The sequence below is a fragment of the Myripristis murdjan genome, chromosome 14 (genome assembly GCF_902150065.1).
Source record: "Myripristis murdjan chromosome 14, fMyrMur1.1, whole genome shotgun sequence".
Classification (NCBI taxonomy): domain Eukaryota; kingdom Metazoa; phylum Chordata; class Actinopteri; order Holocentriformes; family Holocentridae; genus Myripristis; species Myripristis murdjan.
In genome coordinates, this window is record NC_043993.1 from 21,629,688 (window position 1) to 21,648,552 (window position 18,865).

The 18,865-nt window shown below is 41.2% G+C and overlaps 1 protein-coding gene across 1 annotated transcript; it reads right to left on the bottom strand.

The window, feature by feature from the left end:
* Nucleotides 1-8,091: 8,091 nt before the first annotated feature.
* Nucleotides 8,092-18,184, bottom strand: LOC115371850 (insulin receptor substrate 1-B). The gene is given in 4 exon segments (XM_030069420.1): nucleotides 8,092-8,156; nucleotides 12,776-14,689; nucleotides 14,692-15,978; nucleotides 17,836-18,184. Coding segments are annotated over 4 exon segments (3,558 nt in total). The 3' UTR covers nucleotides 8,092-8,148.
* Nucleotides 18,185-18,865: the final 681 nt, after the last annotated feature.

An 18,865-nucleotide genomic window follows, 5' to 3' on the forward strand; every position in this document is an offset into this window, starting at 1 on the left:
TTTCTGTTTTTTTTTTTTTTTAAGACTTATTTTTTTTTTATATTAAAGTTATTTATATGACATGTTACTATACATTAGCTGCAGTTTTGTACAGCATTTTGCTCACAGTCTGTTCTCAGTGATGGACAGCACACGCGTAGAGGATTTTTCACTGTTGAGTGATCCATCTCGCGAATTCAAGATCTTTGATTTTTAGCCGCATACACCTTAGAGCTTCCGGTTCACATTCTTGTTTTCTGCTCCAAACAAACCTCATGAAGAGGGAGAGCGAGTGCAGCGCCCCTGCTGGTTTTCTTTATTCTCGACAGATCACATTGTGACACAGTGGGGTTTTTATCTGACAGGCTGAAAGTTCACCTGTCAGCCCTTCAGTGTGGTCACAAAATGGGGCAAAGGCAATGATTTTTTTTTTTTTTTTTTAACCAAGAAGCTCAGTCAATAATAAGAGTTTGTATGAACTGAGAAGAGACAGTTCTGCAGTGCTGCATCACAGGGGAGCTCCTGGTAGTTTGATGTGATACTGGGCTACTGGGAGCTGATAAATACACACATTTTCCTGCAAAATATGTAACATAGGTATTCTGCACAGTCACAACTGAACAAACATTGATATGCTTTCCATAAGTTTGGTAGCTGCTACAGTGTCATAACCGTTTCCTTTTGTGAAGAGATCTACTTTGTTGAGCATTTGTTGATACCCTACATTGACCTTTAATGAACCTCTTACCAGGAGACATTGAGTGGTTCAGTTTATTAGGGTGAAAAACATTGCCCTTTAACTTTAATTTGCATTATATTAAAAAAAACAAACAAAAAAAAAAACTGCTGTATTTCCTAGGAGGAGCAATCAAACTGTGACAAAAACAAGGTGGACAGGGCTGAGTGACTATCCCAAATGCAGTCAGTGAGAGTTCACTTTAATTGAAAACCTAGTTTTTATCATGTCTCATCTCTTCACTTCTATATCTACTTCTTTAATGTAAAACTGGTGTGTTTAAAGTGCTTTATTTGTGGGTGTCCTCCCCATCTCCTGCACAATTTTCCCTTTTCTTTGTTTCATTCACATGAGTTATGATTCTGTTGCTGATCTTTTTGATGTCCTCTGACTTGTTTTCATTATTCAGTAGAATCAAGTGAGTTCTCTGAATTCTGCTTTGTCTGTGCATCACGTCTTCAGTAACTGAATTAATGAGGGAAACAGACAGAGGTTGAATGTTGTGCTTAAGAACAAACATTTTTGTTCCCTTACTTTCCGATAAGCTGTTTAGTTTGATAGTTTAATTGTTTAAATGCATGACTACAGCAGTGGTGGGTCCACTGGTCCTTCCCTCGCTTTGGATTTGGATCCTTACCTTTTTCACTTATTAGTGACTGTGATCCAAAGGGAAATATGTTTACAACAAATGTAACTCTGTTGTCACTCCACCATAAACTTATGTGCTACCAAAATGCCATATGTTTAAACAGAGGAGTAGCCTGGGATTAAAGACTTGTGCCCTCTGCCCACAGGCTTATCCTTAAAACGTCAGATCAGTCATGGCTTACGGCCGTCTAGACTGATTTGATTAAACGTTGCAACACTCCATCAAGTTCTGGACTAAAATTAACAGAAATATTCACAAAGAAAATAGACACACACACACACACACACACACACACACACACAGAGAGAGACACACACACACACAGACACAGGTTTTGCTGTTTTCATATCATTTGCCTTTTATCAAAAAAACATAGACATTGTCTACATCACAGACAAGAATCATCAATATTCTGTTTTGAACAGTTTGCCATGAACAGAATGAACCCCATGCCCGTCCCTCCCCTGGAGCAACCTCCTTTATACACAGTATACTTTACATACCTAGAGTTCCTGTTCAGTCTTTTTACATTATACAGCATTATCAAAGTATTATCAATAGCTTTAAAATAAATACAATGCTCTTTCATTGTAATCATACTCACTATCCTGATTGTACATACAGTATCATTTCCCACAAGTAGAGGCAGAGGACTGATTTATACGCCTCGTTTCAACAACACATTTTGAAATACTAAGAGACGACATGAGTCTCTGCGTTTCACCAAACTAAAACTCTTCAGACTCGACAGAATTCTGATGATTCATAAATGCGAAGCGTTTTCATACAACTGCTGTATCTCATGAGAGTGCTAATATAGAAGACAGCCTACGGCTGGTAAAGTAGTTCTGAAAAAACAATACATTAAATGATATCTACCCAAATCCAAAGCTTTTATTTATACTTTTCTAGTATCTGAAGTAAGTAATATCTTGAACCCTTCTCAGACTCTCCAAGGGGCTTTAAAACCAACTGTTACGTCTGCTTGGATTTGAGATTATGAGGTAAGAGAATCTCAGTAATCCCCAATTAGAATAGAAACTCTAAAGGAATAACAAAGAGATTATAAAAGATCACTTCAAGACTTCAACAAAAGAGTAACACAAGTGGTACTGTTAGTTATAAAAGTGTAACCAGTCTGTGTACTGTATGTGTTTGTTATACAAGAGTTTGGCAAGAAAGTTTTCTGTGATGAGCATAAACTGTTGGCAGTAATGGGCTATGCTCAATCCATTTACATCTGTGGTTCATCAGATTAAATCAAGAAGCTGAAAAAAAAAATGACAGGCATGTGAAAAGGGTTAAAACAAAAAAAGTTAAATTAAAGGCTATGGAAGTCAGATTCAAATTTTAAATAAAAAAATAGGGGAAAAAAGCAATATACCTGATTAAAAAAAAAAAAAAAAAAAAGATGTGCAACACATTGCTGCGAGAACACCGCTGTGTTTCTCTGCCCAGCGTCTGCATGGTCTCAGCTCTCAGGCCTGAACCTCTGAGTTCACAAAAAGTCCCTCTTGTGAAGCAAACGCACATCTGCAACTGAATGCTAAAGAAATGCATGGAAGACTTGGTTTCCCAGGAGCTGGTTTGAATTTCTTTCTATGTGTTGAGATAATTGAAAACGACTGAATAAACTAATCAAGGAATAATCAGACACCAATAATCACAGCCAGGCACTTGAGTGTCCTTACAGATGCACGTTGGGGGTTGGATTTAAATTGGTAAATGCGTGTGTTCGTAGTAGAGTCTGGTATGAACAAAGTGAGCATCAGTAACCTGGAAGGGCGAACATAAGAACCTTCTGGTAGAAACTGACATGTTTTGTCTTTTTTTGAAACAAGAATCAAAATGCTCAAGTCTGTGTACATGTGTAACACTGTTTTACCTGTATTTAGGCATATAATATCTGCAAAGGGGGTTAAAATGATTTGGCTTGTGAACCCGAGCCTTGTGGTAAAATAAAGATAAAAAAAATAAATCTAAATGTGGGAAATCCTACCAGTGTCAAAAACACATCAAGAAAAGCCTACTTTGTTTGTACCCTGTATAAACACAGTCAGGGCGCTCAACTGAAAGAGTCTGGCACTTTAATCTCTCGACCCGGCCAAACGCTCCCAGTCTGAGGCTCTGGAAACAGTACGCAACAAGTCATCAACTACAAGTCACACAACCTCAGGGAAAACAACTGCTTGCTAGAAAATTGGACTCTTTTATAATTTCATTGACATCTTTTTTCCTCGATCCAACTATCAGTTCGGCCCGGTGGCTGACCATCTCCGGTGAAAAAGCGCTTTTGCAAGTGAGATCTGTGGCTGATTTGGCTGTCTACTCTTTGCTACTTTATCTTTTTTTTTTTTTTTTTTTTTTTTTAAAGTACAGCTTTGAAATGGTGTAAGACCTTTTTTTGTTGTTTTTTGGCAATTTATTTAACAGCAGCAAAATGTTGTAAATGGAAAGTAACAGGTGGGTTGAGGGCAGAAATGGCACTGTCTGATCGATAGTTTAGACCGAGTCACATGTAAAAGAGAGAGAGAAAGAAAGAAAGACAGAGAGAGAGAGAGCGCTTATTCACACCTGCTGGGATCTGTATCCACATCCAAAAAATAATAATAATAATAACTAATAATGACCATAACCATAAATACTGGCTGCTATGAGGATTTGGAATGAGACTGAGATCCTAGTCAAGAAAAAAAAATCCAGATTTTGAGAACATAATCCGCAGCATCATAGATTAAATTTAATTTTCTGTCCTGGATCCAAATGTGAACTGGTTTTCTGTTGTTTGCAGACGTGGGTAGTGAGAGCCTGAATGAACACACAGGGAGGAGCGTGTTAAAACGAGACCATGTTCTGTTTAAAATGTAATAGCACTGCAAAACAGTGGAGTTCCCTGCTCCTGAAACAGTGCAGCAGGGATTACTTTGTCTTCCTGCTGCTATACTCGCTCATTACTCCGAGCTGCTGACATCCATCTATCCATGTGCATGCTGTCCTGATCCAGACCGACCTGCGGGCCTTTACACACCACACACACATCGCACACTTTACATACAGCTCCTTCACTGGACTGCTCTGGATGAATAGCATCAACATCATGCATTCTTCTACTTCTTATTATTACTTGCTCTTTACTGTACATATTCTTAAATTTCTGTGTGTATTCATGAATTCTGGATGCATTGCATTGTATCCTCCCCCTGCTTTGTACATGGTCCTACATTTAATTTTGTAAGATTGCATAAAACTACATTAATTTATTAGAGTTTACAATTTTACATATATAAGGTGAGATCAGAGGAAGTTTTAATTTAGATAAAATGTAGTAAAAATAGGGCTGGATGGTAGAAGGTGGGTATTTTAGGGTACTAATGTTGCTGTGTTTGAGGGACTTGAGCTCCGGGTGTAAGGCGACTAAAGATCCTCTGACAGCATCTTTGCTTTGGATTCGACGAACAACAAAAGGCTGCAGAACGCTGGCGTTTGTCCACCGGCAAACAGCTCGTCAAGAGTTCATGTGGATGCATGTGGACAGCCTGTTAGGTTTCGTGTCAGTGGTGGACAAACGTGGATTAAACAGACAGAGGTCTTAAGTGGATACATCCCATTGGTGTAAAATGAGAGAGAGAGAGACAGAGAGACAGACAGACAGAGAGAGAGAGAGAAATGTTAGTTCTGCTTTTTTGTTGTTTTTATTTTATCATTTTTTTATTTTTTATTTTTTTTGGCCGAACTTCAGCGAGATGAAGCCAAATAGAGGAGCGAAGGAGTGCTTACATTGTGGCTGAAGTGTTAGGCACAGCATAATGTAAAATGAGGAATTTGTTTGAATGTTTCTGACAAACATAGTAAGGCAATTTGATCATGGTTTTTACTAATAGCAGTATAGGTTTCCAGTCTGTCCTCTGTAAATTTCAATTTATTCACAATTAAGATTCAAGACAGAAACAATACTCTTTTTTTCTCCATTTTCACGGACCATTTCAAGATTACCTGTGTAAAAACAGCTACAATCAAAAATGAGGCACTTTATAAAAGAGTATATAGATATCTAGGCTATATAGTATTAATCATTATATGTATACTGTATATCTTTTCTTATATACCATTGTAATGTGTCACATTTATATCACAATTGTGTTAACTGTTATGCAAATGAGGAAAAACAAACTACAGTGTGTACTATAGTTTATGTAGTTCTACTTGTATACTATAGCATATACTATAGTATAATATACAGGTATAATATAAAAGCACAGCCGCTCAGAAAGGTGTTCATACTTTGACTTTTTCATTATTTAGTTGTGCTACAAATTGACTCAAATTGCATTTATGTGAGTTGTAATCAAAATACATCTACCATAAAGGAAATTCTTGTAAAGATTTGCACTTAAAATAGACAAAATATGAATGATCTTTTGTTTCATCTGTGTTTCTTTACCTCACCAAAATTGTACTCAGTGTTTGATTTCACCTTTAGCTTGTGTTTAGCTGTTTAAACAATGTTTTCTTTTCAAAATCACGCTGTTCCCCTTCTCTTGCTCAGTTAGTCAGTTATCACGTTCCTCCAGTCCACCTAAATGAACACATTTACATACATACAATCTAATTACTGCCTTTACTTTGATTATGAGAGTAATTTCATTAAGTTGTTTACATGCGCTGCAGAAGAACGTTTTGTTAATCTGGGCGTTTTTAATGCGATCCCGCATCCAGCGTTTACTGAATAAATGAACTGCTATATGCCTCCTACACTATAGGATACATCCATCATTTCGCTCCTGCCATAAACCACCGTCATGTGGCTGCCGTTGTTTTTCTGTTGCCTCCATGTGATGTTGCCATCGTTTACTGCAGCCTCTTCTCATAGCTCTGAGGCTCGAGGCGTGAAGGCTGGATGTGCACAGCAGTTTTCTGTAGAAATACTATCCGAAAAAAACCCTCAAATAAATCATTTGCAGCATTACCACAACTGTATCTTAATCACAATATTCTCATAATCACCTTAAGATTAAAGAATCGCTCTGCATGTAAAAGTGGTGACTTGGATTTTGGGATGCAGGTGACCCTAAAGTGTCTGTGCACTTTCTACTGGCTAATTTAATGCTGGAAAATAGTGAAGAAATTGCAAAAGAGAAGGAGGCTGATGGTTTAACTTTTCCTTCTAACCTCAAACACAGCCCACTGTACATGTGAGTCATGTGTTCTGCACTGACTTTCACTAAATACATTAAAATACTACTGAGATGCATTAAAGGGGAAGCATGCAATTTGAATGTATCAGCAATAAGGCATGGCAGGACATGTTTTCTTTGTGCATCAAGTCCGGGGTAGAGACTTGTGTCTGTCTAAATTCCATGTAGTTTTGTATGAAAATGGCCTTTTATAGCACAGCTTATGTGAAAATAGAAAACGTTTTGGAAGGATGAACAGGATTTTTTTTTTTTCTCAGTCTGAACACAAAGCTTGAGCAGATATACTGCGTTATGTTACCTGCAACGTGAAAACCCTGTATGAACAGCCAAACACAAGCAAATATAATGAGACAATGCCCTGCTGACTACAATTCAAACTCCTATGGATTTCACAAAGATTGTGTAAACTGCGTGGGTTTTTCACACTAAAAATTTCCCATGGTGTGAAAAAACTTAAATGCAACATGGAGGTTACATTTGAATTTCAGTTATATAACATCGCTGCTGTACTTTGTGTAGATCTCAGAAAATAAATACATTTGAAGCCTTTTTGTAGCACAAGAAAACACAGTCAGTCTAAGTATTAAAACTTTCTGGGCGACTGTATATATTAAAGTAAATATGTATATAGTGACGAGGTGTATGAGTGTGTGAAACTACTGCCAGTCTGATTTGTTTTTGTCTCATTTTGAGTGGAAATGATGCCCGGCCATCATTTAGCCTCTAATACGGATAAAGGATGATATTTGAAAGTTAAAAACATAAAACTTGATTTAATGACATCAGGTGAAAGGAGCCACGTTAGAAAACGACTTAATAGGTAAATATTCCAAATGACACTATCTGGGCCAGTTTTGATGTTTCTTTTGTCATTACGTCTTTATTTGATAAGCTAAGCCCACATGAGCAATCAAATCGCTCTTACCATGTTTAGACTGATGCTTAATTCTGGAGAAAATGCAACAAATTTTAAAGTTTGGTCAAGTGAATCTAGAGATGGAAATTTTTGAAGTACCTATACCAATTTAACAAATAAGTAAAAAAAAAAATAAGTGGACAGAATATGATCAACATGACCAAATTGATGACTGGCCCTTGACTCAAACAATCATATCCTTTATCTTCTATATGAAGTAAACTGATGGTGAAGTATCATTCAGATTCAAAACAAGACAAAAAGCAAAACCCTTTCCCTACCCTGTGCATGCAAGTGTGTGTGTATTTGTATGTGTGTGTTTATGTATGTGTGTGTGTGTGTGTGTGTGTGTGTGTGTGTGTGTGTGTGTGTGTGTGTGTGTGTGTGTGTGCGCACGCGCATGTGTCATTGGCTACTTGTTGGTAGGAAAATTCCCTTTTAAATGGCTGGAGAGTTTTTCCACTTCAACAAACCCTGTTTGATGAAACCTTTGAACTTTTGGCACGTGTTTAGTTGGCAGCAGCCAACACACTGGATGGACGTGAGTTATCCATTGTTTTTCGGTGTTTAGGCCCCGGTTTACAGTTCTGGTGTGGAAACAAAGAGGGCTGCCCACCGTTCCCTTGCAGAGTTGGTCGCAGAGTTGCGCTGAGCTCCGGGATGAGGATGGAACTCAACAATCTGGAAAGAAAAGAATGAAAGGCAAACTGGAGGTTAAATCATCATGTTTGTACAGCAAAATTGAAAAAAACTACTCACATTCCCAGTAGAGCTGGGTGATATGACCAAAAACTTAAACCTCAATTTTTGTCAAACTTTTTTCCATCAATTTAAAACATAAACCTAAATTAATCGATTTAATTGATTTATTGCCCAGCCCTAAATCCCCGTAAGCAACACGATTTCAGCAAACTCTGAGCATGAGGTTAAAAGTCAAACAACTAATACTAAATGAACATTAGAAATTAAGGTAAAATGAGTTCATTATTGCTTCCATTTACTCTGACTGGTGTTGCTAAGTACTTGCAGACAGTCGGTGTAAAAAGCATCTGTATCTACATGTTACTTCTCAGCAGATTAAAAAAAAAAAAGTCTTGCTGCATTGAAGCAACAGTAAAAAGGACAGTTTAGGCATTTATTCCCCACAGCATATTGCTCAGCCAGCACATAGCTGTTGTTTAATCTACAGTCCCTGCAGGCTGCTTGGGTAAATATCACATGATGCAAGATAACTCTGAAAAGATTTTCTGATTCCGTGGTGTCTCATGCACACTGTTGAGCATGTCAATATTATGTGTCCCATGTCTTTGCGTCAGTCTGATCACAGGCCGTTATAAATTCCTAGGATTTCCAACAGCCCATTTCTGTGTCTTATTAATGAGCCGTCGAAACAATACACATCGCTCGGTGTGACTCAGCGATGGATGTCAGTTCAGCTGAGGGTTATGAATGCCAACATGCAACTATTTTTTGTGCTTTTTTTTGTGTGGGGTTTGTGGAGAAAACAGCACCTCCTCAATCAGGCACCGATAGCCTGTCTCCAGTCCAGATCGATGGGAGTTCAGTCAAAATGACCCGATAAATCAACCTGAGATTTGAGTACTTGAGTCCACTCACTGGCTTCATCCACTTTTAGTTCCAAATAACTGCTGCCTCAACACTCTGGTTGTGTTTACACTGTGGTGCAAAAAAAAAAAAAAAAACAGCCATTTTGTATGGTATCAGTTGAACAGGGCAAAATGTTCAGCACCGTTTTTTTCCAAACCCCACACTACAGAGACTGCAGCAGTCAAGAATGATAAGAAAATCTCAGTGTTCATTCAAATTGCATGCTACCAGAGGGTTTTTGTTGTAGCAGGAAAATGCGAAACTGAAATGTAACAAGCTCATCTGCTTTGGGAGCTCCTGGCAGAGGATGACAAAAACATAATTTTTACATTACATTTTAAATTTGACCGTAATCTCTTCTGCCTTTGCAGTCAGATTTAGTATTGTCGGAACTTTCTTTTATCTATCTAAAACAGCATGAGATCCATTTGGCCATCAGTCAAACAAATCTACACCACAGTACTCAAAATCAAAACAAAGCATTAACCAAACAGCTCTTTTAAAGCTACAGTGAACAATATTACATGCATGTTTTTTTTTTTTTGTTTGTTTGTTTGTTTTTTTTGCTGTACAATGACCTCTAGCAATGTGAGAGTGAATACTGTGCATCATCTTTCCACATTACAATTTACAGCCATTCTGTTGTTATTTCCTGATCGGACTGAATCAGCTCCTCCTGCTCTGCCCTCCACCTCACCCCCTCACTGCTGCAACTTCATTCAAAGCCTCTCTGAAACTGCACATTCTGCAGATAAACATATCCAAATTTCAGATCAGTCGTGCGAGCGCTTCTGTAGTGTTTTCTGTCATTCTGCAGTGACAGAAAATGTCCATTCAAACCAGCTTAGCCTGTTGCTGAAAGTCTGCAGCTTCACCACATTTTGAATTTGGAGGTCAGAGACAAAATAAAAGTAATCCAACAGGAGCCTTGTGAAAATGAAATGTATGCCTCATTTCCTTCTCACAAACCGATTTTTCACCCTAACTCTCAGTTTTGTTGCAACCAAGCTGCTGTGAACGTGGAAGATGGACCGATTTGAGTTCTCAAGACCCTCTAGTTGTCAGAAATCGCTTACTGCAGCTTTAAGACGAGCTGTGTTCAGGCCTGTATATTTTAATTTTTGTGATATTGATTCCTGGGTATAAATTCATCTTTTCACCAGGAGCTCGAGCAACGTGCACAGGGACACTTCAGCGGGACTGACACACACTGATGACAAAATCTGGGACCATCCCTTTACGAAACAGTGTCTTTGACAGCTGAGCAACCAGGAGCCCTCTTCCGTAACTCCAACAACATCTATGCAAATGTGCACACTACATGCACAGAAAAAATACCAGGGATTTTCCGATACTGCTTTTTTTAAAATACAGATAGTAATCATAACGATTTGAGACTTGAATGGAAAGAAAGATGAAGATGTCCAGCTGTTTGCTATTGAGTTCTTATACAGGAGTAAGTAGATCAAATAGCAATAGTAATCAATTAAAAATATCATCGGACAGCCCAGAAGATTCAAGACTTTGTGTCTCTGCTCCAAATCTGCAATGAATTTGACTTTCATCACTGGGACTGTAGAGCAGAAATGTTGTTGGCTACGTTTACATGCACACCTATACTTTGATCTTTATGCAATCATGAGAACACAGCAATTAAAACGTGGTTCATTGTAAACACCTTGATCTAATTATGTTACTTTGATTAAGATTAAATTTGAAATAACAATTAAAATGTAATTAAAACAGGTGGAGTAACATGATAGTGGCATTACTGGTGGATTGTTTGGACTTGTAAGCACCATATTAATAAGCCAGCATATTAGAAGTTTTACAAATTGCAGCGATCGTTTGAATTAATAGTTTTTATGGCAAACATCTTAACTTTTATGCAGACTTCATAGCTTGAGCAAAGTTATGTGCTGAGAAGATAACTGCAGCTGATGGCAGGAGGAAAAAGCTGTTTACCTTCAATCAATATTCACAGTATGAAGAATTACATGAAAGAGCAATGTGATGAATATTAACAAAGCCTTCTTTTGATGTGCACATAAACTGTAGAACTAAATTATTCCTAACTGAAACAAGTAAGGACAACTATTATGATTATACATGCACATGTGGCCATTGAACACGCTAAATGCCTTTAATGCTAATGAGGTAGCTGCTCTGAATGAGCAAGATGCACAAGCTGTTTGTTCCATTTATCTATATAGCCTTCTGGTATGAAAACTCCTATTTATATTTAGAGCCATACTTAGATTTTAACGTCAAGGATACTGCGACTTTCGACTCCACTGTCTCCTATGCACAATTCAATCTTCAGTGTAATTCAGTTAACAACATCAACCACTAAGTGATCTGCATCTGTGCAATGTGAAGGAAACCTCAGAGCTGCCATGTGAAATCCTCCAGCCAATAGCACACCCACACATAAATATAAAAACCTGGCCCATGTTCTGTCCCCTCTACCTCCATTTATGTGAAATGGCTCATTACCAGCAGACAAATCAATTGGCTTTGCTCTCTGAACACCCACTTGTGATAATAAGGGACTCTACAGACAACCCATAGCCTGGAAGCACAATACCAACCACCAACTTGAAGCTAAAGTACACATCAGTAAAGGATGACAGTGGGGTGAGTGACTAAGATCCAGACAGCAGTTTTATCCACAGATGATGCACATCATATCAAGAAAACAATCAGCTTTAGTTTGGTTAATGTCACCAGTATATTTTTTTCACTGCCAGTCGTGTTTAATGTTAATGACATGCTTCATAGGCTAAAGAGGAAAACAAGCAAGTTTTGGCTGGCATGCTGACCAATCAGATTTGTCATGTTTCCCACCACTTAACTACCACCATGCACAATTACCTAATATGTTAAGTTCATCCTGCACCTCCAAAAACCCGGAGTTTTCTGTAGTGTACACTGTCCTGTCCCTGTGGCTTGGCATATGTGAGCCAAACTAAACCATTTCCTGTAACATAAGATCTGAACAGAAAAAACTACCAAATGAACTGAAATAAATATTGGGAAATATGCTCTTGGCAGATCTGATGACAAAGTGAAACAAAGATCTACCACAGGCAAAATCTGATTAGTAGACTTGAGGAAATAACACAACAGAGTACTAAAAGTTTGTTCCACAAGTAAATAGACAGATTGCTGCCATTGAATCTTTTAGCCATAATGAAGACAGGGTCTCCCCCCTAATGTATATATAATCTTTAGCAAAGTGTAGTTAATGTTTACTGTCTGAAATATAGTTTTAAAAATGTACATCAGAAATTATGGATATATATTGTAGATTAAATTACAATTATGCCATAATATTGATGCAAGTAATATGATATGTAATATTTACACAAAACTGTATTAATTTATGTGGGTGTTTAAAGTAAACTGTTCTGCTTCACTACACTAATCACTGTGTCTTTGGATGTGGGCCCACAGCTGACACCAATAACCTGACTGAAGAACAAAAGAAGGTGTTGCCAAAAACAGTGCATCTTTGTGTTAGGTAGGCTAAAATTTTCAAAGCACCAGGCTTTACAAAGTTATTAGAATTCACTCAAAATATACATCAGCCGCATCATGATCAACAGGATTTTTTTCTTAAATGGCGAACACACTATTTCTTCAGTAGATTATTTAAGATAAGATGGGTTTAAAGTCTCAGTAGTCCTTACCTTGACCATCTTTTCTACTGTTTTGTTGTGCTCTCAGTTCTTCTGACTTGTAGAAATCAATACTGGCATAGGTGTTGATACTGGAGCCAGCAGTGCTACCCAAACCAGCTCCTCCGATGTTGTAGGTGGCAGAGGTACGCTCCACTCCAACTTGAGGACTCTCCTTAATAGCCAAGTCAAGGTCAATATAGTTAAGGCCTTGTTCGGCAGATGAGGTGGAGGCTTGGGGTGGAGGTGTGGCAGACACAGCCGCCTGTCCATTCTCCCACAGTGAGCAGTCCAACCCATGTCGATGGCTCGCTGCCTGGCTGCCCTCCGGGAAGAGGGAGGTAGAAGAAGATTGGTGGCGTGGTAGAGAGGGGGGTGAATTAAATGTCTCTGAACGGTGGCTACGCCGTCCCTGTGGGTCACCTCGGACCAGTCTACTGCTCCGTTCAGGTGATGAGAAGGACTTGGCTGGTGAAAAGCCTAAGACTGGTTCTTGCTCCATGGATAATGGTTGGCCCGAATGGATGGAAGGTCTTGCTGAGATGCTGGAGCACTGAGGAGTGGGCTCTGAACCTTTGTTGAAGGCCATGTCTGTGTTGTCTGTAAATGGTGTAGGGATGTCTGCTGGCACTGCTGCCACTGTTGCTTTTGTTCTGTACCCTGTGTTTCCCTCTGCAGCCAGAGGAGAGGCCCTACTGTGTTCATCTCGGGCTTTGGGGGCAACAGCTGGTGGGCCCTGTGGGGTGCTGAATGTGGATCTAACTAGAGTCAGGGGGGTTGAGGACTTCCCTAAATCCATGCTGACATATTCTGCAGAGGTGGACAACGGTGCAGAGAAGCTACGGGGAAGGTTAGTGGTGCTGTCATGGCAGAGGACCGGTTGGTGCCGGGGCCTCAGAGTTCCGTGGATCACAGACTGTCCGTGTTCTGAACCCAACCGTCTTCCTCGGCCATATTCGCCGTCTTCCTTGAACACGATACTGACATACTCACCGACGTTCTGGGATACTGAAGGCAGTGGATTCTCCTTCACCCTGGGCAAGGTGTTTGCTTTCGAGATGTCTGCAGATACACTGAGTGGCCGACCCCTCCTTTGTTGCTTTGGGCTCTTACTACTTGATCCACGTTTTTGCTGGTGATGCCCATCTTTTGTACATGTTCCCCCACTCCTGTATTCTGCTCCAGTTCTTAATAAACTTAACCCTCTCCCTGCTGATATCGACTTGTCCTCCAGGCTTTCACTGCTGGCTGAGCTGGAGGAGAAAGAGGAGGAAGACAAGGAGAGTTGACAGCCCCCTGCAGAGCCCACTGTGATTTTGTTTCTCTTGCTGTATCCCACTCCCCCTCCCCTTCCAGCGCTATCATGGCCACTGCTATCCTTTTTTCCTTTGCCTTGGTTTAAGTCCTCCTCAAAGCGAGTGTAGAGAGTGTGTTGATAAGCTCGTGGCAAGGAGAAGTAGGAATTGAACATTTTTGGTTGCAGCTGGTGCTGCTCAGGGTGGGAGGGAGGTGTGCTGCAGGCAGAGCGGCTGCTGACAGGTGAGATGTTCATGTAGTCACTCGCAGCCCGGCTCTCCATACTGGCCCTGCTATCCCACATGCCCAGGCCGTGTAGGTCTGTGGAGCTGCTGCTATTGGGAGACATGACCATGTAGCCCTCTGAGCTAGGCTGGCATATGGGCTGAGGGGGTGACACACTGTTGTTGGGGGTCATGGCCATGTACTCATCATCAGCTCCAGGTTTAGCACTGGCGTCAGACATACCTACCGACAGAGAAAGTGAAACAGGAGGAGAAGTCACCCCAGGCAGCATTGACATATAGCCACTATCCACAGTACCCCCTGTGTCCACCTCTGTCCTGCCTTTTTCAGTTCTCTTCCTAGTGTCCCCTACTACATCAAGCTGCCCACCTCCCGCTGCCAGACCCCTGAGCCATGATGCAAATCAGCTGTCTCTCTGTTAGCACTCCGGGACATGATGGCGTATTCTTCATCATCTTCATCATCTTCCTCTTTTCTACGCGGGGTAAGTCGTTCATTCCCTGCCAATGGTAAGGAAGCCCTCTTGCTCAGTAGTCTGCGTTCTGCCTCACATTCCCTACTGGAGGAGCGCCGCAGCATCCGTCGGCCTTTGGAACGCTGATGGGAACCAAGCAGACCCTCTCGCCCGCCCATGACTATATAGCTGGAGGATCCCTCTCCATGTGCATGATGTCCACTCACACCATGGGATGCACCAGAGAGACTGGGGACAAGCAGAGAGTGTTCCCCAGGACTGGAGCCATATTCATCTGAGGAGCCGTAGTCGCTGGGTGAACCCGAGACAGAAACTCTCTGAGGAACACGGGTGTAGGAGCAGACTGTCATGCCCCCCACAGCTGCCCCCACTAACCCACACTCTGAGCCATGACCGGAGCTGGAGGACAGGCTTGGTGCTGGAGAGGGAGCAGGGTTAGGTGTGTAACGTGCAAGGCTGAGAGTAATCTTAGCAGGGGTAGGGGCCCTGGTGGGCTTGGGCCTCAGCGTGGGGGTAGTGGAGCAGGAACCGTTAAGGCTTGGGCTGGAGCTGGCCCACGTCCCTTTGGCACTTGCTCCGCTCTCCTCTGACCTGGCACCAATGCTGGCAGTTCGCGCCCTTGGGAACCCATGGCGGGACGTAGGTGAAGTGCTGGTGCTGTTGCCTCCTGTTCCAGGGGTCTCAGTACGAGCTCGTCTGGAGAAGCCCACCTGGCTCGGTGGCAGATTTGGATGATGACGACGACTCGGGACACTGATGGGATTGGAGGCAGTGCCACCGCCACATGAGGTCCCCACAGATTGGGATTTACTGCGCTGACAAAACTCCTCACTCAGGGCCTTCATGGCCTCTAACAGAGTCTCGTGCATGTTCTGCGCCACCACAGAGTCATCCACCTGCATCCAGAACTCCCCGGGGCCTGTAATTGCTGAGCGACCCACCTCGATGAAGAAAAAATTCTCTGAATGGCCACACCTGCGCACGTTCATCAGCTGCAGCACAACAGCAGCCACGTCAGAGTTGAGTTTGACAAAGTTGACTGTCTTGTCAGTTAGGCACAGCCGGTAGATTCCCACCAAGTTCCTGGCATGTCCAAGACCCTTGGGCCAAACCTTCACCTGCCATACTTCCTTGAAGGTTGGAACAGGAGAGGGAGAACTACACTCTCCGCTGCTACCACAGTCATCAGGAGTCTTACCTAGAAAAAGCAAGAATAAATAGAATTAATAAAAACATCTTAAGTACTGAATGAATAAAAAATATCAAAATATTTTAGAAAATAGCTTAATGATGAGCATGAGCATTAGACAGAGGGGACTCAACCTGTTGAACCATAGATAAATGTCAAACTGACCAAAAATCATATAAATAATAATAATAATAATAATAATAATAATAATAATGATGACTTCTTTATTTCAGACACATAGTCCATATGATATTATTACACAGCAGTCAGGTGGTCATCTATCAATATAGATGTTACTATCAAATGTTTTTCTTTTCTATCACTATCATTAAAAAATGTAAGCATAATACAGTCTGCTGTGTCTGCCAATATTAGTAGCTGTGCTGTAGCTTATACCTCACCATGTCTATTTTTTTTTTTTGGAGCTTGAGCTTGCAGCTTTATCATTAACTAGAAGTCTTGGAAACCATAGTATGCAACACAACACAATACAGTGACTCTACTGGAAATCACATAGCATAGTTGACTATGAAAGCATAACATCTAGTTCAGTTCACGGCCAATCACAAAGAAATTACAATAATATGATTAACTCGGGATACAGTTAGGTAGATGGTTTCACTCTTCCCTTAAGCACAGATATGATGATCTCCACTGACACACACGTCCACCCCCACCTCCCCATGCAGCATTATTTTTCTCTATGCCTTGTTGTATGTTGTATGTGTTGTCCTGTCTGCAGCTCCACTTTATCCATATTTTAATCTCGAAGGCACTCCACTTGGTTAAATACATATTAAATGCATTTTTTTAAAAAATCAAATAAATAAATAAATATTTCATTTCAATCTAATTCAATGAAAAGTCATCTAGATGACAGAATAAATAGAAATGACTATTACAATGGTAAGTTTCACTCTCCATTTCTATCCTCCCCATTTACAGTGGGAGACAGTTATACCGTACAAAATGAAACCAATAACAGTCATTCCTCATGGTGTTCCCTGAGAAAAGGGGGGGAAACGGGTCCTTCGCCTAATATGTGACTATTTAGGGGTCTTTGACATTAAAACATCTGAGCTGGTCAAGCCCATCATTCGCAGTTGACTGAAATGCAAAGGATGGCAGAGTGGGTGGGTGTCGGTGATGTTCAGCTCCAGCATAACGATAACAACGTAAACACGAGGGTAACCAACAGAAACACATTTTCCAATGAGAGCGCACTGACGATGCCATCTCCTCCCTACCAGCAGCACCATATAACAGAAATGTAGGTTAGGCGAACGACAGGCAGAGCGCTGTGCAGAAAAACAAAAACACAGGCTCCAGCGGAGTGGACCGGGATAGGCTACTACTATATGATGCACCCCCTCAATGGTTGCTATATGCCCATTGCGCCATGCAAAAAATACACCTTAATAACAAATGGGCTGCATTTCAGCCGAAACAGCCGTGCTGAAAAAAATACTGGATGTAGTCGCTACTCACTGCATCAAAGAAAACAATTCCACCAGAAAACATATTATTGTATATAAACATATTATGATATTCCAGCAATGCTTATTGAGATTGTGCTGCACAAACACTGCACATGCCGCCCATAGCGTGCTGGTCTAGCCCTTTCAGTCGGATCCACCTGCCTCTCAGTTCAAAAAACACATAGTCCAAATTGCATTCAGGTCTAATTTATTAAAAATTAACCAGATCAAATGGGCCTGTAGCCAACACTATTCCAATAATTCACGCCAGGAAAATGTAATAGTGGCGAATGGCCGAGCCAATGTAGCCTATCGAAAACAAATTGAGCAGGATAGGCCTGGTTCAGAAACAGGGAATAGAAATCACATCAGTCTTTTCATATCTTACAGTTGCACTGAAGGTCCAACATTGCCTGGTACCATTCATTCTGGACCTCCTCGCTGTCTGCAGCAATGGCAAAGCTCTCGCTGCGGGTATAAAGGACTATCATGTGCTTGTTTTTGGAATCCGCCCGCTTGTTGATGTTGAAGCAAGTCTCCAGGTTCACGGCTTTTTTGGGGACAGGTGATTTACTGCGGAATTTCTTCTCGTTCTCGTAATACTCAAGTCGAGCTGGACCATGCTCCGAGGCCGCCCTTAACACGAAGAATCGCCGGTGCATAGATTTATGCTTGCGGAGATAGCCGCTTTTCTGCACATCTTCATAAGTCTGCTGCTCCACTGCTTGGTTCTCCATGGCCAAGGCAGGATTGCTGTTGTTATTATTATAATTATCAGGCCAGTAATGTCTGGGTTAAAAAAAAAATCTCAGTCCATGTGTCGGCTTATTAATCCATTATAGCTACATTCTTCGTCCTCCCCATGTCCACATTGAAGTGTGGGTTATCCAGCATGTGTGCCAGTGCTCAGGATGGGAAAATCAGCCAAACCATGTTTTTTATCTGGCATCATACTGCGAACACAACAGCTGCAAGGGAATCTGCACACAGCCGTGCACGGCGTCCACCGATGCTCGTCTTGTAGCCCAACCCTATCCTGCCCTATCAAGTCCAACCACGGTGCAGTTGAGCTGCTTGAGGACGTCTCCTCCACCTGTCTGAGGTTGCCTACGGTCTATTCCCACCAGGGTCAAGTCAGCCAGAATACAAAATAGAACTTCCGGTCTCAGTTTTCAAAATAAAACATGCACCCCCCTACCTTTTCCTGCAGTCCATCCATTACAGATCACAGTGTTACAGACCAAGCAGAGCAACCGGGACATCCTTATCCCCAACAGCCCCCACCTGTCCCAACTGGCATGCAGTCTGTCCAACCAGTCCAGGGTGTGTTCCAGGGTCAAGTCAATTCAATATAGCCCAGAATCACAAAGTATGTCTCAGTGGCTGTACATACAACAAAACAATAATGAGCAACATTA